At 44.0% G+C, this 20,916-nt stretch overlaps 1 protein-coding gene across 1 annotated transcript in view; it reads left to right on the forward strand.

Moving 5' to 3' along the window:
* Window positions 1-20,916, forward strand: part of LOC127572111 (ephrin type-B receptor 1-like) — a 507,089-nt gene that overhangs the window by 382,190 nt on the left and 103,983 nt on the right. Inside the window, 2 exon segments of the mRNA XM_052018998.1 lie at window positions 6,157-6,281; window positions 15,630-15,792. Of these exon segments, the coding sequence (XP_051874958.1) occupies window positions 6,157-6,281; window positions 15,630-15,792 (288 nt within the window).

The following is a 20,916-nucleotide window of genomic DNA, read 5'->3' on the forward strand; positions in this document are numbered from 1 at the left end:
TAGAGAAATACAGCATGGAAACAGGCCCGTCGGCCCACTGGTCCATGTCGACCAAGGTGCCCGCCAAAGCTAGTCCCGTTTGCCCGCATTTGACCATATCCCTCTAAACTTTTCCTGTCCTTGTAGTTATCCAAATGATTTTTAAATGTTGGTTCTACCCATACAGCCTCATTGGTTGATCCCTCCAGGATTTCCTCCCTGAGTACTGCCACAATGCTCTCCTTAATCAGCAGTGCTGTACACTCTCCCATTTTACACTCCCCTCTGTCACACTCGAAACCTCTATACCCCAGAACATTGAGCTGTCAGACCTGCCCTTCCCTCAACCACATTTCCTTGACTGCAACAATATCATAATCCTAAGTGCAGATCCACGCTCTCAACTCACCTGCATCCTGGCCCTCTCACACTTCCCCTCCTGTCTCCTCCCACTGGACCTACCTGTTCTAAGTTTCCACATGAGTCACCCTCTCTGCACTGTCATATTGGGTCCCAATCCCTGCCTCACTGGTTGAAACCCTCCCGAGTAACACCAGCAAACCTCCCTGCAAGGATATTGGTCCCTCTCCAGTTCAAGTTGCAAACCATCCTTTTTGTACAGGTCACCCCTGCCCCAGAAGAGATCCCAGTGATCGAAAAACTTTCCTCCTGCACCAGGTCTTTAACCACACATTCATCTCTCCTATCTTCCTATTTCTAAACTCACTAACACGTGGGACAGGAAGTCATTATGTTCAAATTTCAGTAATCTGCTGTATGACTACTCTGAAATCCCAATGGTTCGGCACCTGGCTCAGCAAGTGATGATTACCGCATTCCCTTCGCACTCCCTGGGGCCACAGTCCTGCACTCACTTCCTGCTCACCAGGGCCCCAGATTCCATCCTCCCTTCAATTCACTGGAATATTTTTTTCTAAAATTGTCTGACACCAAGTAAAAAGATAGTTAAAAGTAGCAATAGAAATTACATCCATTAGTCTAGAAAATCTGGAGACACAAGAGACTGCAGATGCTGGAATGTGGAACAAAAAACAAACTGCTGGAGGAACTTGCTCCATATTCCAGCATCTGCAGCCCAGTCCTGATGCAGGGTCTCAGCCCGAAATGTCGACTCTCCCTTTCACTCCACAAGTGCTGCTCGACCCACTGAGTTCGTCCAGCAGTTGGCTTTTTAGTCCAGAAAATCTGCTCGTCAGTCACCACCAAAATGCAGAACACGCTGAATTATTGGATTTTTACCACACCACAGACATCATAGAGTATAACCCAACTGGTTAACTAATGTTCATGCACTGCTCTACTTCCAGTCTCCTACCCAACATGCTATACTCAGTCTAATCAGTTCCTCACCGACATTAGGACAGTTGGGATCAGACCTGTCACCGACACTTATTTCTCACAAATTGACTTCTTTAAAAATCCTTCAATCGACCAGACCTTGGTTTCAGTCCAAAATGTGCGATACAAGTGTCAGTCCACTCAGTTTGAGAGCCACAATATTGGAGGTGACTGGTCAACTTAGTCAAGAGAAAAAATGTATCAGAGCTTGTAAGACTATGTCATGTATGATATAAAATGTCAGTTCAGCCACTTTTGAGCAACGGGTGGGTGGGGACACTGATTGTGATTGAAGCAGTTGGAGGGGGAAGCCAAAAGTGGCCCAGATTTGGGGCCTTGGGCACCAATTCCTTGAAGCCAATGAGCCTGTAAGAGGCCAGTCATTCAACGTGGAGGTTCGTAGAAACTATTTCTCTCTGAGGATGGTGAATCTCTGGAATCCTCTACCCCATGGGGTTATGGAAGCTCGGTCATCAGAGGTATTTAAAGAAGAGGCAGATACATTTTTGATAGATCGGGGAATTAAGGACTATGGGGAACTGGCACAGCAGAGCAGTTGAGGCCTGGGGCAGAACAGCCATAATCACAGTGAATGGTGGGACAGGCTTGAGGGGCCGACTGGCCTACTTCTGCTCCTATTTTCTTGTGTTCTTGTGAATTGCAGAGAATGAGAGGCTGATGGTCACCAGGAGACTCTGTTTGAAAGAAGCTCCATTTTGTGAGATGCATGGAGTTCCTGCTGAGATTTTCTGCAGCTGGGAAAAATAGAAAGTCAGAACTTTTTTTTAGATGGTGAAGAGATTAGCTGTGTTAGTATTCAGATTCAACAAGCAATTAGAGAGGCAAACAGTGTGTTGGCCTTTGTCATGGAGTTATACAGCACAGAACAGGCCCTTCGGCCCAACTGGTCCATGCAGACCAAGATGCCCATCTAAGCTAGTCCCATTTGTCTGCGTTTGGCCCATAAACCTTTCCTATCCATGTACCTATCCAAGTACCTTATATGTTTTATTAATGTACCTGCCTCCACCACTTCTCCAGCAGCTCATTCCACATAACCACCATCCTCTGTGTAAAAAAAAGTTGCCCCTCAAGTCCCTATCTCCCCTCTCACCCTAAATCTATGCCCTCTAGTTCTTGATTCTCCAACCCTGGGAAAAAGACTGTGCTCATTCACCCTATCTATGCCCCTCATAATTTTATACACCTCTATAAGATCATCCCTCATTCTCCTATGCACCAGTGAAAACAGTCTCAACCTCTCTCCATAACTCAGTCCCTCAAATCTCGACAACATCGCTGTAAATCTCCTCTGCATTCTTTCCAGCTTAATGGCATCTTTCCCATAACATGGTGACAAAAACTGAACACAATATTCCGAATGCAGTTTCACCAATGTCCTGTGCTAAAACGAGGCTAGAGTATTGCAAGAGTATTTCAGTATAAGAGTAGAGGCATCCAGCTCTAGTTATGCAGAATCCCACTGAGACCTCATCCAGAATATTGTACATAGGTCTGGTCTTTCTGCCTAAAGAAAGAAACAATAGGACTGAAGTGAATGCTCACCAGATGGGTTTTGTCATGGGGGAGAGATGAAGCAGACTGGGCCTATAATGTTGGGAGTTCAGGAGAATGAGAGGTGAAACATATAAAATCCTTACACAACTTGACAGGGGAGATGCACAGATGATGTTCCCCCCTAGTGTGGGTGTTTAGATCAGTGAGTCACACATTCAAAATGAGAGGTTGGTCATTCAAGACTGAGATAAGAAGAAACTTCTTCACCAGGTAGGTGGTGAACCTTTGGAATTCTCCACTCTAGAGGGCTGTGGAGGCTCAATTGCTCAATATATTCACAAAAGTCAACAGATTTTTGGAGACACAAGAGATCGCAGATGCTGGAATCTGGACCAATGTGCAGAACACTGGAGGAACTCAACGGGTCAGGCAGCTTCTATGGAGGGAAAGAGACAGACGATGTTTCAGGTCGAGACCCTTCATCTGGACTGCAGTCATATCGATGGAAGTATGGGATACATGACTAATGCAGGAAAATCACACTGAGATAAAGTATCAGCCGTGATCTTATTGAATGAGGGAGTGGGCATGAGGGTTGAATGGCTTATTGCTGCTTCTGGTCCCTATGTTCTTATCTTATAATGAGGGAGGACCTTATAAAGGTATATAAAATTATGGGGGCATAGATAGGGTAGGTGGTAGGAAACTTTTCTCCAGAGCAGAGTCATCTGAAATTGAAGGGCACGGGCTTATGGTAAAGGATAAGAAGTTTAGAGGGGATCAGAGGATGAACTTTGCACCCAGAGGGTGGTTGGAATGTGGAACACACCATCTAAGTGGATGATGCAGGCAGGTACTCTCACGACATTGCAGAAATATCTCAATGAGCACTTGAATTGCCAATACATAGATGGTTTCAGACTAAGTGTTGGTAAGTGGGATTAGTGTAGATCGGTACTTGATGACTGGTATGGATAGGATGTGCCAAAGGACTTGTTTCTGTGCTGCATTACTTTATGACTCAACCAAAGTCTAATGAAGACACAAGAGATGCTGGAATCTGGTGCAAAACACAACTCTTCACAAGTTCAGATGAAGGTCTCGACCTGAAACTTCAACTGTCCACTTCCCTCCATTGCCTGACCCACTGAGTTCCTCCAGCAGCTCATTTTTGCTCCAAACTCTAATGAACTTTTGAACCTATTGAAGTTCAGTTTTCCTAGGCACCATAGTTTCTTTTGGGAAAACGTTCCAAATTTTTATCATTCTTAGTGTGCAACAAGTGCCTCCTGAGTACATTACTCACACTTCTAGCTTTTTGAAGTCAAGTTCTAAGCCCAAATGTCAATCATGTTTGGAAAGCAAGTATGTCTCTGAGCTTCCCCTGCTCACGTATCAGGGAAACAGCTCTTAAAGCAGTACACGCAGGATGCAGGGTACCATTGTGTTATCCACAGCACAGATTTTGCATTAAAACAAGTACAAATAAAATCGTAACTTTGACACAGCAAAATGTCTCCAACTGTGATAGCAGGCCATACAGCAAGACCAAAAGCTTTGAAAATATGTTTGGTTTTCAGGGTGGATGAGAGAGGTGGAGCCAAAGAGGGAATTCTAAAGTTTTGGGCCCAGCTAGTTGAAGGCATGCCCACCAGTGGTCCTTTAGGGAAGCCAAGAGCCCAGAGTAGAGGTAACTCCAAAGTATACAGTACATGGACATGAAGTTATGGCAGCTTTTGTTTGTTCAAGGAGGACTCTTTGCTGGCAACTCTTGCAGTTTAGTTCCTGAATTTTATGCAGCAACTCATCTTTGGATGGTATACCTGCACCCGATACCTAAATCTGTTGCTGGAAAATATCCAGTAGAGAAAGGCATTTGGATTTATTTTCTCCTCATATTAGCTGTTATTATCATTATTTTTATTATTATTATTATTTTGACTAGACCGGAAAATATGTGTGTCATAACATCATCTCGCAATATCTGACACTAGCACAAACATTACAAGCTGAGATAAATGAACCGACTGGAATATTCATGTTTGGAGTTCATCTTCCAAAGGGAGAGAGGGAGTCAGGGTCGTATCGGGATGGAGAAAAGTGACAACATAACTTGCAAATGCTGGGAATCTCAAACCATGCCAGATATACCTGTAAGCACAGGTGGAGAGAGAGCAGATTGGTCAATATTTTGAGTGCATAGGAGATGGGCTTTTAAAAATCACAACTTATAACAATACAGCAACTTTGATTCAGAATGTCTCAAGGCAGTGTAATAATTCCACCAGACCCCTCAGGAATATAATAGGTGGAGGCTTGGGCTTGAATTGGGAGGACCTGTGTTGACGTTGCACTGAGGTTTCCCCTTGTGATGGTCTGCCTCTATTTTATTCCTGTGCTTCTCAGCCCATGTTCTTGTAATTTTTAACATGCCTGTTTTTCAGTTTCCTCCTGAAACATTGCTAACCTATTTCTCTTTCTGTGCATGCTAAATGAATCTTTGCCTGTGTTCTGGCTCTCTCTGTTTTTATTTTTAGCAAGGTGAATGTAAATGTTTCCAAGCAAGCATAGAAATTCACACAGTAGAACTATTCCTAACATTAATAGGTGGTAAATTGTGCAAACCATCAGCTTCCCCCTTTTCCTCCCATTTTGTGCAGCTCGCAACGAGGAGCCCCAATTCGTAGAAATATGCCCCACAGATTCTTCAAAAGCACCAAACAGAAATATATAGGGTGCTTCAATTCATCCCACAGAATCTCACTATTATTGCTATGAATTTTGCAACCGGTAATGAATTGGTTACCTAGTTCAGGAAATCGTTCACCTTGTCTCAATGGAAAACCCATTCAGAACTCTTCTTAAAAAAACAATCTAAACCAGTTTGGACTAAATGGAGTTCCCAGCAGGGGCGCTCCACTACTTCATTGAAGCGGAAATTGACCCACACACATCACTGACTTACAATAAAAATGATTCTCTCCCCCTTCTCTCAACACCAAGCAATATTTTAGATGTGTCTATTTCTAGGGGAAGGGGGGCTGAAGTCCTTTTTTTGATTTTCCCTGACCATCATATGGTCCCTGACCACTCTCCCAACTTTAAAGTTAAGATTTCCTTCCACCAAAATGTGTCATAAGCAGGAAATTGGTTACCAATCATGGCTTGAACTGCAGTTGCGAAGCCCAGTGTTTAGATTATTTTTAAACAGGACCAAAAGGAGGTGTTTGGATTTAAAAACATGTTCTTTCTTTGGGAAAAAAAAGCAGACTAATTCTTCTCATCATCTGATTTTTGCAGCTCCCTCGACAGTCCCCATCATGCATCAGGTGGGCTCCACGATGAGCAGCATCACACTATCCTGGCCACAGCCTGATCAACCAAATGGGATCATCTTGGACTACGAGCTGCGATTCTATGAAAAGGTACAGAGATGCAGATAATCATGACTGTCTGTTATACTGCAGTTGCCTTTGTTCTCTTTGTCAAAAGCTATTATTGGCTTATTGTTCTGAATAAAGCATTCAAAGTGATTTTTCACTAAGTCTTTAGAAATCTTGGATCACATTTGTAACAACTCATAGAAGAGTAAAGAACTAGTGTCAGAAACAAAGACAACATTAACTATGGGTGCAATATAGGAAGTATTGGATGTCCTGAGAATCATGATGTTGGGAAGCAGTGTTATGAAAAGAGATTTGAGATCCTGGTACAATCTGCACTAGAGGCAACAAGAAAGTAAAGAGGACATTTTATTGAACTTTTTGTGATTGACAAGAATATTAATAGGGTGATCAAGGAAAGATCATTTCCTCTGGTTGTAGAGTTGGGCTAAGGTGGTCACCAGGAGGGTAGGAAGACAAATTAAGAGGGATTTCCTTAGCTAGTTGTTGGAGCAAGGATGCTTAGTCAGATTGTGTGAAAGAGGCAAAGATTGTGTTGTGATGTCCATTTAACCTGCAGAAATTCCCTAAGACTTCTAAGGCAGCATCTCTTAAACCTGCAGTTCCTTCCATCTTATGGGATAAAGGCTGTAGATTTATGGAAACCACATTGCCTGCAAGTTCACCCCACATTATGCACCAGGCTAAAATATACATGGAGGTACTCCCCAGGTTACAGCATAGTTCTGTTCCTGCGAACTGTTCATAACCCGAACAGTTTGCAAGTCAAGAAATGTGGCCGCGACCCTAGTTCCCAGACAGCAGAAGGTGCCTGCAGCCCCATAGCAGCTGGCAAATCCATCCCGCTGGTCTCCCAAACACACGTTCTTACGATACGACGGGTTATACATAAGTGAGGTGTTTGTAACCTGGGAAATACTTGTGTATATATATCTGCATGTGTTCTTTTATCATTGCTGATTTGAAATCCTGGGATTCCCAAACCTCAAGTGCTCTGGAAGTATCTTCACCATACACATTTATTGATGAGCCCATCACTATCTTCTCAAGGGAGTTAGGAATGGGTAATAAATGTCAGTGATGCCCATATCATGGGACTGAATTAAAATGAAAACGTTATAAATGGAATGTGAATCAAGAAGATAGTTTTGTTCTAGGTGGTGTCTGGTTTATCAAGTGTTATAGAGTCATACAGTCAAGCAGGCTCTTTGGTTCACCAAGTCCGCAACACCCATTTACACTGATCCTACACTAATGCTATTTTATTTCTCCTCTCCCCCCAATTCTCATCAACTCCCCTCAGGTTCTACCACTCACCCACACAATAGTGGTGATCTACAGTGGCCAAATAATCTGCCAACATGCATGTCTTTGGGATGTTGGAGGAAACCAGAGCACACGGGGGAAACCCACGTGATATCAGGAGAACATGCACACTCCACACAGACAACACCAAGAGGTCAGGATTGAAGCTGGGCCACTGGCACTGGGAGAAAGCAGCTCTGCTCACTGTGCCAGAAGTGTTGAGGTAGCAACACTTCTCCATGCAGGTGGGGAATATTCCATCGGATACCAAGTAACTGACCTGCTCATTTATCCAATCTTCCCTTAAAAGTTGTCCTGGTTTTTGTCTATTTCCATTCAATCTGATAAAGCAATCCATGCTCCCAAAAACTGGCTTGCTAAAGAAATTCCTCTTAGTCTGTCTCTTCATTCTCCCTGTCACCATTTTAACCTTTTGGCATCGCATCAGTCTCCTAACCAGAGGATTGGCCAATACTTGTAAAGGCAAATCACTTCTGCTGAACACAATTGAATTCTTTGACAGAATATCAGAGAAGGCCGATGAGGGTAGTAAGTTTGATATTGTGTTTGTGGACCTTCAGAAGTTGTTCGATAAAGCGTCACAAAGTCTGGGAAAGGAGTACATTTCTTCTTGTTTGGTATCCAACGCTCTCATAAAGTATGGGTCCAATGGAGCGTAAAGCTCTGCCTAGCTTTGTGATTGTATTTTATTTCTATCTAGAACAGATGCAGCACAATTTTTCACTTTTTCTTCAGCAGCCATTCCTGAGAGAGTCCCAAGAGATATTGATATTTTGAGGCACAATTTAATCATTAAAATTGGGTTGTGAGTGCCCTAAAGTCATTTTCCAGTTGACAGAGATCAGAGGAAACTCTCAACCAATCATTCTGAGCTGGATTAGCGTCTAGGGCTCAGGGATATGCTAAACTGCGTCATTCAGAGAGCCAGCAGTGAATACCCTTAACCTTTCTGAATAAAATTGATAAGTGTGGTGCTAAAGTTAGATGTAAAAATGGTTTTACAGCACAGCCTTTCTCTGCTAAGATGCATCTATCAATGACTAATTTCTGATAGCTTTACCGTGACCATCAAATGGTTATGGAAACATCAACTGCTAGTTATTGAGTCAAGCCTTCACTGGTTGTAAGATCAGGTTTTCAAGTAGCCTTCTTTTCAGACATTTGCTTATTCTTAATTATTTTCCACTCCTGCATGTCAGCAAATTAAGAGGCAATTAAGCTTCCACTAAAGTTTTGTTACAGAGGCAGAAAAGAAAGATTTCCTGTTGTTCTTAACAAATTCTCATTGTGGATCAGTGCTCGTGTACCTTACTGGTCAATCTAGCAGAGGACTCAAGCAGAACAACTTTCTCCAGCAAATTCTGTTAATGGTAGATGTTAGGCTCATTGAGGTGTTGGGGATTTGTGCTGGGCCTGGGGTTTCTTTCCTGTTTTAGCCACCTACCTTCAGCAATGAAAGGTCAAGCCTGTCCTCCCTTCATCACGGCAGCAGTGAATGTAAAATAAATGAAGTTCCAGATGTTCATTTGTATCCATGCGGCATGCCACAGTAAATTTGCCCTGAGACTACCCCGCCCCAAATTGTAAGGTTTTGTGAAATATCGACTTTTAATGAGTCGATTCCAAATATGCACTCTGCGAGAATGCCTTCAGCAGAAGTATTGATCTGATGATAGCCACAGTAATTTTTTTGTTCATTTTGGATGTATTGCTTTGACTTAAATTTCCCCATCAAGTATACTACTGTCTTTTCATGTCTAACAGACGAGGAAACTATTTGTACTTCCTGCAGAGTGAACATAATGGCTTAAAATGCCAGTTATTAAGGAATTACAGCCATTTTCAATATGCTGGTAATTTGCAATTGCATTTTCATTTCGTACTTCTCAAGAGTGGTTGACTTTTAATGGCAATGACAACAAAGTCTTCATTTAAAAGCTCCATCTTCACTTCCTTTCAGAAACTAATTTGGGCTCTCAGACAGCACAGAGGAAAGCTATCTTCAACCCATCCAGTCATTGTTATTGTCTACATCTGCCACTTTAATCTCACAGTCACTACACATAATTCTTAAGCATTCCTCTTTTTTTCGGAATGTTTTTTTCTAAATTTATTTAAACTTGTGACTCTTTTCGCACAATACTTTCTCCCAGGAAGGAAATGGGTCCAAATTCCATTCCAGGAGTTGTCTTCATAATTGCAGGGTGACATTTCTGGATACTCCTGAATAGGACCCTGCACTGTATAGAGAAGTGCTATCTTTTTGATTATCTGTCTTTCTGCCCTCTTTCTAAGGTTTAAAAGATCCCTTGGCACTTTTTGAAGAGCCTGATTGTTCTTCCCCATGCCCTGGTCTTATTTTTAAACAGATCTAAGCAAATGAGCATTGATTAATTGCCAGTGGAGAAATGTAAAGTGTTGGAAAGGCACACCAGGTCAGACAGTATTTGAGAAAAGTCCTGCCCATTCTGGTCTCAGCCACACTTCAGATTAATGGCAGGAATGTCAGTGAAATTGGAAACATTCTTAGGAAGGCAGAAGGGAAGGTAATGAGGAGAAGCACCAGACCATTGATTTAATTAGCATTGATTGCTTTAAATAACATCAGAGAATACTGGGAATACTCAGAAAGTCAGGTAGCATTTGTGGAGAGGGAAGTAGAGCAAGGGTTAATGGGATAATTTAGCGTGTCATCTAAAGGACGGTGAATGGCAAATTCAGTGGTAACTTTCAGAAACAAAGTGGATAAATAACTGAAAGGGTAGCATGGGGCTATTGAGAAAGTGCGGGGGAGTAGGACTGATTAGGAAGTTCTCAAAGATCCGGAAAGATGAAGGACTAGCTGTCTTGTCCCAGTGTTGAGACCTTCTGGGATTGAAGCTGGTCAAGCCGAAGTCCAAAATGTCTCTGCCACTGATGTATCATTCTTCGCTAACACTGCTCTGATTTACAAAGTGATTCAGTCATCGCTTTGTAATATGGCTGTATAGTGGACGTGGTTGCAATACCCTCTTCAGCAGAGCTCAAGGAATAAAAATCTGCATGTTCAGCCTTCAGCCAATCTTTCTGGAAGACAAAGCAGTAAACAAGGAGGGAAAAATGCACCCTGTTCCAAACCAAATCATTTCATTATCATCAGATTGGTTGACCTGTGATTGCATTAACTACCCATCACTGACAAGTATAGCAAGTGTGAACCTCTGCTTCAAGTCAGCTGGTATAAGGCCTGATAAACTGTTCATTGCTTAAGTGGCTAATTAGTTTCTAATTAGGCAGGGCTCGACTGAAACCGAAGACAATGTGTAATTAATCATTCTAGACCAGAATTTCCGCCATGTCATTCATACTGTTGTTGTTACACTTTTAATTAAAGTAGTGCATCCAACATGGCATCTAAGTAACGACCCAGCTTAGTATTTATAGCATCCGCCCAGACCATTTGGCCAGCAGATTTGTGCCGGGAAATAGCTCAAAGATGCATTGTAACTGGGTACCTAAACAATAAGATAATTTGAAGCAAGGAAGCTAGTGGGTTTCCTGGCCAACTGAGCCTTCCTTTGTATTGCATCTTTTACATCCTCAGTCCCCTATCTAGGTACGTGAGCAGAAGACTGGCAAATGGCCTTCAATCCAGAAAAATGTGAGGTATTGAATTTTGGGAGATCAAAACAGAGTAGAACTTATACAGTGAATGGTAGGGCCCTGGGGAGTGTTATGGAACAGAGAAACCTAGGAATGCAAGTGCATAGTTCGCATCTCAGGTTGATAGGGTGGTGAAGAAGGGGCTTGGCACGATGACCTTCATCAGTCAGGGCAGAGTGTAGAAGTGGGAAGTTATGTTGCAGTTACATAAGACATTGGTGAGGAGTATTGTGTACAGTTTTGATCATTCTGTTATAGGAAAGATGTTGTTAAACTATAAAGAGTGCAGAAAAGGTTTACCAGGGTGTTGCCTGGACTTGGGGGCCTGAGTTACAAGGAGGGATTGCATAGGCCAGGACTTTATTTCCTGGAATGTCGGAGATTGATAGAGGTATATAACATCATGAGGGGCATAGACAGGGTGAAGGCACATTGTCTTTTTCCCAGGAAGGTGATTCTGAAAACAAGAGAGCATAGTTTTAAGATCAGAGGTGGGAGATTTAAAAGGGACATCAGGGGCAGCTTCTTCACACAAAGAGTGGTGCGTATTTGGAATGAGCTGCCAGAAATAGTGGTTGAGGCAGGCACATCAGCAACACTTAAAAGCCATCTAGAGAAGTACATGGATAGAAGATGTTGAGAGAGCTATGGGTCAAACACGGGCAGATGGGACGAGCTCACTGGGCAACACAATCGGCTTGGACAAGTTGGGCCGAAGGGCCTGATTCCATGCTGTATGACTCTTCGACTCCTCAGAGCTGTGTTCTTTTGTCAGATAAAGTGGTTTTGAAATGTACTAGTCCCTGCAGTATTGTGGAAGATATGGCAGCCAATTTCCTGATGGAAATTTCCCAGCGATTATCATCTGCAAACCTATTATTACAAACATTAATGTTAAAACTGCTCCATGCAATCTCCTGAAACGTCTTAATTTGAACTGTTCATGTGGGTGAAGAGAATGCACTCATCCCGAGCTACAGCTGATTCTTTGGGGAGTTGAAGACAATATAAATGGACTATGAAGTGGAGAGCAAGGCACCCGGTCACCCAGAACTATCACTCACTCTGCCTGGAGGACAGATAAGAATGACTGCCAATATCCTCACACCAACATGAACATGATGGTCTGGTTGTCCTGTCCCGGTGTTGTAACTTTCTGGGACTAAAGCTAGCCAAGCCTAAGTCCAAAATGATCTGCCACTGATGTATTAGTCCTTGCTAACACTGCTCTGATTTGCAATTCAGTCATTACTTTGTAATTTGGTTGTGTGTCCAGGAGCCATTGCACTCGGTGGGCATGGTTGCAATACCCCCTTGTCGGATCCAGATATTTTCAAATCCGCAGGTTCTTTCAGGAGTCCAGGAATGAGTTGAAAACAACTTAGTGCTTCACAAAGTTTTAGTGGAAAAGTTTAAAACAAAGGAACAGTCACAGAGCACATGGCACCAGCTTTACTACAAGTAGATGAGCCAAGACAAAAGGAACTAAAGATGAGCAGGGGCTGGGGGGAGGGGTGGGGGAAGAGAGCAAGAGAACGATGAACAAAAAGCGACAAGCGACACCTTTTATACCTGAGCTAAGAGGTACTCCTTAGCTAACAATAGTCCAATCAGGAAACCTATGAGATACCTGTGGCCAAACCAACTAATGAGAAAACCAATAAGCTAGGAAGTGGCCATTCTTTGTGCAGCCACTTGAGGTGTATTACATACTATACATGTTTAAAAAACTACATAAAAAAGCCGAATCCAACGCCCTTCAGACAGATAATTACAGTGGCCGCCACTCTCTCTTAAACTAACACATCTATCATTAACCCTGTTAATGGGATTATCATGACACAAAAAATTCTGCAGATGCTGGAGTTTGGAGCAATACACGAAAAGGGCTGGAGGAGCTCAGCAGGACAGGCAGCATCCATGGAGGCAAATAAAGTCGATGTTTCAGGCTGAGACTAGAAAGGAAAAGGGCAGAAGCCAGAATAAGAAGGTGGGGGCAGGGGGAGGAATACACACAGGCAGGTGATAGGTGAGTTCAGGTGATAGGCGAGTCCAGGTGAGAGAGGAAAGATAGGAGGGTGGGGGAGGGGGAGAAGATGCAATAAGCTGAGAGGTGACAGGTAGAAGAGGCAAAGGGCTGAAGAAGAAGGAATCTGGAGAGGGCAGTGGACCATAGAATAAATGATGGGGGAGGGGAGGAGAGGAGATGGGCAAGTCATCAAGGTGGGGGAAGGGAGCCTCAGGAATAAAGGAAGACAAAGGAGTTGGGGGGGGGGGGTGAAAGAAGGGGTGGGGTTACCAGAAGTTGGAGAAATCGATATTGAGGCCATCAGGTTGGAGACTCCCAAGGCGGAATATGAGGTGTTTTTAGGTGTTTTTCCTCCAACCTGCACCTGGCCTCAACGTGGCAGTAGAGGAGGCCATGGATAGACATGTCAGTATGGGAGTGGGATGTGGAATTGAAGTGGGTGGCCACCAGGAAGTCCCGGCTATTGCGGCAGACGGAGCGAAGATGCTCGACAAAGTGGTCACCCAATCTGCATTGGGTCTCACCGATGTACAGGAGGCTGCACTGTGAGCACCGGATACAATAAATGACACCCTCGGACTCACAGGTGAAGGATTGTCTGGGACCCTGAATGGTGGTGAGAAAGGATGTGTAGGGACAAGTGTAGCACTTGGTGCGGTTGCAGGAATAAGTGCTGGGGGGTTATCAGTGGGGAGGGACAAATGGGCAAGGGAGTCGTGGAGAGAGCGGTCCCTTCAGAAAGCAGAGAGAGGGAGTGAAGGGAAGATGTGCCTGGTGGTAGGATCCCGTTGGAGGTAACAGAAGTTGTGGAGAATGATGTTTTGGATACGGAGGCTCGTGGGGTGGTAGGTGAGGACAAGGGGAACCTGTCCCTGTTATGGCGGCAGGGGGAAAGGGTGAGGGCAGACATGTGGGAAGTGGAGGAGATACGGGTAAAGGCAGGATCACTGTTCATGGTGCCTCCATCTCTTTCTTGCATCACAGCTATGCAACCTTGCCAAACTTGTCCTCAACTTCATTGAGTCTGTGGCACTTGTTGCAGTCTTTGTTTCCAGAGCAAAGGCCCATAAACAGCAATGTTAGAATGAATTGATAATCTTTTTTAGGTGTTGAACGAGTAATAAATAGTCCCAGGATAATGGAACCTCCAGCTTCTCATTCAGTCATCCAACTGAATCATTCATCTCAAGGGATTAATATCTCACCAGAAAGAATGCACGTTCAATACTGCAGCTCACCCTAGCATAGCATTAAGCCATTAGCTCAGGTTCTGCTCACGTCCCTGGAGTGGCATTGAATCCATGATCAACTTAGAAGTAAAAGAGCTATGACTGTGCCCGTGGGCATAAAAGGTGGCATTGCACTATTCAGAGAAGCACAATGGATTGGCACTCTGTCTTTCCAACAATCGTGCCTAATCATATTATTGGATCAGATTATCCAATCATTTATCGTTTTTATGAAGTCATCACCATTTAGTTGCCCCACTGTATTTCTGTGTGTTTTACACTTGATAGCTGCACACTTCCATGAACATTGTCATTATGCAGATGGAGAATACAATACAGAAATGCTCTGATTCAACCACACTAGGGAGTCATTCACTAATGGTGGAAAGGGATAGCCTCTGGGAAAAATAGTGTCAGTGGTAGGTGAGTAGAGAACACAAACAAGGCCATTGGCCAAAGCTCATGAGGTGGTTTTCCCCCGATGCTCATCCCCATTTGATGGCGCTAAATGAAAGTTGCAGAACTGGGTTCCCCATCTTTATAATTCGAAGTCTGCCACCACAGGCCGAACAGGTACTGTTTTTACTGATGTCCATAAAGTCAATTTTGTCAGAAAATACACACTAGATATGGTAACCATACCTCTATAGTATTGTAATGAATGGCCTCAAAAGTACATAAGACTGATAAGTAAAGACAATTACTAAAAGTGGAAAGAGAGAGAAAGGAAACTAGTTTCGCTATTCGTAGGAACAAAGGTAAGTACGTACATTGAGCTTTTGAACTTAATATTATGGGAGCTCATTTGTACATAGGAATGTCCGTAAGTCTGGTTTTCATAACCCGAGAACAGCCTGTACTTGGTAGAACTTTTAGTTCTTTGGACTGGGAGTGAGTTTCTGGGCACTTAATGCAGTAAGTTCCTGGGATCTGGAACGCACTGCTTGAGTACAGTGGAAGTGGATTCTCTGATAACATTCAAAAGGGAATTGAATAAATAAAGGGAGAAATTTGAAGGCATGCAAGGGAAGAGCAAAGGAGATGGGTTCCAAAGGGTCAGCACAGGCAAGCTGAGCTAAGTGGCATGCACCCTTCCTGTATTATCCTGCAATAAAAACCGGGTGAGTGTGCTTTGTTTTTCAGGATCAGAATGAGTACAATTCTTCAGTGGTGAAGAGCCTGACAAACACAGCTCGCATCGACGGCCTCCGCCCCGGCGTGGTATACGTGGTACAGGTGCGGGCCAGGACAGTCGCTGGATTCGGAAAGTACAGCGGCAAAATGTGCTTCCAAACTCTGACAGATGGTAAGCCTGGCAAGCAGGTGCTGCCGAGGGGAGTAGATTACGATATTTGCAAAGCTCTTAATTGAGTGGAGAAATGAAACCCCCTGTCAATGGCCATCTTCTGGCAGGCAGTTAGGGGAGGCCAGAGAAAGGAATAAAAACACACATCTTCCAGTTCATCGATCATCTGAGGTTTTCTACTCTGTGGCTCTTTCTTCCCTTCCACATTCAAGAGTCCTGGCTTGACTCCATTATGAGTTCTTGGCAGTGCAAGATGATCACGCCAGGAAACTGCCCGCAGGAGACAGGACTGGCACTGCCACCCCAGCATCAGCACCTGTGCTAAAATGTTGCCCAAACAGCAAAGGTGATCAATCTCTCATGTTGGGCCCTCTGAAGGGATCTGGTTACATCGAGTTTGTTGCAACCTCTGGCCCTTCAGCTGTTCCTTACAGCTGTTCAAAAGAGCACTCATCTGAAAAAGAACAAGGCTATTGTGTTCAAAAGGAAAGCCTAGTAAATGGATGAGAGAAAATCCACTTGTGCCTATTTTTTACATATAAGTAGCACGAAACACGTGACATTAAGAATATTTTGCAGCATTTGTGCACAGTTCCTGGTGAAGTCCCTCCCATTGAGAAATTGGACCTGGTAGTTCCTGGCACAGTTCATCCTAACGCTGATGTCATCAACGTGCACAGAACATATAATTTATTTAACGGCAGAAATTGGATCAAAGGTTGTGATTTACAGCTTGTGAAATCAACACACAGTTCAGCGATGAATATGTCACGCTGACAGCAGTGAAACCTGTGTGATTTGATATTAGGATGTCATTGTAATGTGTTGAATATTATCCCTCAGGATACTTCTAGAAAAAGTCCAACTTCTCTACTTCTCCACTTTTTAATGCATTCCTTTGGAAATAGAACCCAGTACTCATCTTATTTCTGTTACAGCTTTTAATTTTTTTGGTGCATTTGTGCTCGCCCTTTTTATTCCCCCAAGCCCACTGAGGTTTTTGTTTGCCAGGTTTTTTACTTCTGAGGCTGACCCTTGAGAATGACATACTTCCCCTTCAGTTATTGGGTTCTGAAATGGCTGTGAAGCCTGAGGGTTCTGCCACAGTTGGTGCAGAATCGGCATGGGCGTGGAACAGGATATTGTGTGCTGTTTTAGAGTCTCAAGGTACTCCGTGCCTTCCCAGAAGCTCCTTGCTTCACGCATCTTCATCACTGACATCCCATAAGTTGGTGAGGAAGTTGCATTTTTTGTAATAAGGCTTCAAAAATATCCTAGAACCACTTTCTCTGCCCTCCAGGAAGTGTCTTGGCATGAGGGAGCTTGGAGTAGAGTGCTTGTTCTGTGGTTCTGCTCTTGGGCAGGTGGACAATGTGACTCACTCACAGGAGCTGGTTGACCAATGCTTGGGATGTTGACCTGGACATTGGTGTTGGTTTGCTTATCCTGGATCTGGAGGATTTTGGAGAGTCATAGAGTCATAACAGCACAGAAACAGGCCCTTCGGCCCAACTGGTCTATGTCGATCAAGAATCTCATCTGATCACTTTCCCTCATTTGGCTCATATCCCTCTAAACCTTTCCTATCCATGGACATGTCCAAGTATCTTTAAATGTTGTTAATGTACCTATCTCAACCACTTCCTCTGACAGCTCTGACCAAGCTTTGGGTGAAAAAGTTGCTCCTCATGTTCCTATTAAATCTCTCCCCACTCACCTTAAACCTATGCCCGCTAGTTGTTGATTCCCCAACCCTGGGGAAAAGACTGTGCGCATTCACCCTGTCTATGCCCCTCATAATTTTATACAACCGTCCTCCATCACCCTCTGCTTCCTACCATCAAGCTAATTCTGTCAGCTCTCCCTGGATCCCATGCGATCTAACTTTCCACAGCAGCCTACCATGCGGAACCTTAGCAAAGGCCTTACTGAAGTCCATATAGACCACGTCTACCACCCTGCCCTCATCAACCTTCTTGGTTGCTTCTTCAAAAAACTTTATCATAATAACTCAATCAAAACTCAGTCAAAATAGAGACAGCATCTCTCCTGTGCTTCAAGTGTCAGCTTTAGCTAGACTATGTCTTGGAAGGGTACAGGAGAGCAGGGGTCACTGCTGCCCAGTAGCCCATGACCCTGGTGCCAGCTCTTGAGGTCTTGGTCTTTGAACATTCTTTTGGAGGCAGTGATGAATTCCGCAAGGTAGGCTGCTGTGGAAAGTTAGATCGCATGGGATCCAGGGAGAGCTGGCAGAATTAGCTTGATGGTAGAAAGCAGAGGGTGATGGAGGACGGTTGTATAAAATTATGAGGGGCATAGACAGGGTGAATGCGCACAGTCTTTTCCCCAGGGTTGGGGAATCAACAACTAGAGGGCTTCTGAGATATGGAAAGCAATCCATGCTTTCCAGGACCTTGATGTGGCTCTTGATTGCTGGAGGTCAGTGTTTTGTGGTGGGGGCAGGCTGTTAGAGGACATTTGTCTTCTGGGTGTTTAGGCTCCTCTGCAGCCTCTTGCAATCCTGTGCATTGGAGCCTCCATACCAGGCTGTGTTGCAACCAGTCAGAATGCTCTCCACTGTACATCTATAGAAATTTGCAAGAGTCTTTTGTGACAGACTGAATCTTCTCAAACTCCTCAAGAAGTAGAGCCGCTGCCATGCCTTCTTCGTGATTGCATCAATGTGTTGGGCCCAGGAGAGTTTCTCTGAGATGTTGACGCCCAGGAACAAAGCTGCTCACCCTTTCCACTGCTGACCCCTCAATGAGGACATGGTGTGTGTTCTCCCAATTTCCCTTTCCTGAAGTCCACAATCAATTCCTTGGTCTTGCTGACATTGAGTGCGAGGTTGTTGTTGCGACACCACTCAACCGGCTGAACTACATCACTCCTGTACACCTCCTTGTCACGGATGTGGTTTGGAATTCTGTACCTGAAAGGCCGATGGCATCAGATTCAATGTATCTTGCAAAGGGGAATTGGATGGAGATGAGGGAGGAAACTTTGCAGGATTTACGGAGAAAGAGCCAGGGAAATGGACTGAGTAGATTGCACTTGTACAGGGCAAATGTAGGCACAATGGGTTGTAACGATTCCCCGAACATAAGCAATACACAACCCTCTCCTTTTCCCAAATGTTTCTTCTCTCAGTGGCTTGAGCTTAACATTTTGGCCTTCTTCGTCCATATTGTATCCAGCTGGATACGACTGCTTGACAGCTTGCAGTGCAACCCTCCCAGTCTTCTGTTGACTTGTGACGGTGGACACTAGCATTTCCACCCATCTGCCCTTTCTCAGTGCTGGGAAAGAGTTCATTACAACTCATGGTGCAGTGACAAAGAACAATACAGCAGTGCACTCCGTCCTTTCCCTGACTGCTGCTCTCCTCCTCCCCCCTCCCACCACCTCACGACCTTTGAGAGCCCTGAGGTTTGCTCTCTGATCACAACATGGATATCAGGGTTGTACATTAGCTGAAATGGATTTTCTTTCCATGCAGCTGAACAGATTAATGTGATGCTGGACAGTTTTCCCATTCTGTCTGCAGTGCAGTGTGACAGGGGATTTATCATTTTGTACACACCGATTCTTATTATTGACCGAAAAATTCAGGATTATTGGATGTCAGAGGGAAGTGAAAAACTGGCAAATTTTTCTTGCAGTAAAATAGAGTAAACATATTCATCGAAGGAATGTCTGCAGCAGATTAATAAATAAACAGGACAGAGAATCAACAACTGAGCTTGAGAGTGAAATGATTGAAGGGTCCAAGCTGGTTGTACCAGGAGCAGGTAGATTACAGAATGTGGGGGAAAAAACAGTTTAATCTTTGTGAAGTAAGAGCACATTCGAGCTGGGTAACATACAGGGAAAGATAGCTCTTCACCTTCTCCCAGCATAGGGTATCTGAGACAGGCACATGAGTATGCAGGAATGGAGGGATATGGATCATGTGCAGGCAGAAGGGATTTAGTTTAATTTGGCATTGTGTTCAACACAGACATCGTGGGCTGAGGGCCTGTTCCTGTGCCTGTTCCTGTGTTGTATTGTTATGTTATATACTGTGTCTATGTTATAGTCAGAGAGTAATACAGCAGGAAACAGACCCTTCAGCCCAGCTCGTGCATGCTGACCAAGACACCCATCTAAGCAAGTCCCATTTGCCCATGTTTGACCCATATCCCTCTGAACCTTTCCTATCCATTGTTTTCTGTTCTAGCATGCAAGGTGATGGCATGAACCAGTCAGATTAAACTCAATGTCTGGCTTGTGAAGAGGGTGATGAGAACATAAAAAGTAGGAGCAGGAGTAAGCCATCTGGCCTTCCAAGCCTGCCCTGCTGTTCATCAGCACCATTGCTGATCTTCTACCTCAGCACCATTTTCCAGCACTGTCCCTCTAACCATTAATATCCAGAAATCTATTGATTGAATGAATGCAGGTATTGAACCTCCATAGTCTTCCAAGGTAGAGAATTCCAAAGGTTTACCACCCAAAGAGTGAACAGATTTATCTGAAATAGCCTACCCCTTATTCTGAAACTACATCCCTGGTTCCAGACTCCTTGGTAAGAGGAAACATCTTCCCTGCATCTAATCTGTCAAACCCTTTAACAATTTGTATACTTCAATGAGATCTCCTCTCATTCTTCTAAACTCTCAGAGAGTACAGGTTGAGTCGACTCAATCTCTCATCTTATGGTGAACCCACCATCCCTAGAACTAGTCCAGTGAATCTTCACTGCACTCTCTCCGTGACAAGTTAAGAGGTGGTGATGCTATCAATCATATGTATGGTTACTGCCCCTTTGAGGTGCTCTTACCCCGGTGAAACATCCCAATAACTGTAATTAACTCAGTCAAGGTTGCCTCAGCTCATAATAATTTTATTAACTGCAGCGATCAGTGAGGCTGTCCTTGAATTGCACCTTGCACCCCAGGTCCCATTAGAATATCTTACAGATGGCTCAGTGCCTTGAATTGTGGCGAGGTCTGAGCTGAAGAAACTTCCACAAAGTCCAAACAAGTTCTCAGTGATATCCAGGAGCAGAGAGACCCAGGGGGATGAAGTACCTGAGAAAAAGTGGGACATTTGGGTACAAAAGCTAGGGAGGTTAATTCTGAT

The sequence above is a fragment of the Pristis pectinata genome, chromosome 6, assembly GCF_009764475.1.
Source record: "Pristis pectinata isolate sPriPec2 chromosome 6, sPriPec2.1.pri, whole genome shotgun sequence".
NCBI lineage: Eukaryota > Metazoa > Chordata > Chondrichthyes > Rhinopristiformes > Pristidae > Pristis > Pristis pectinata.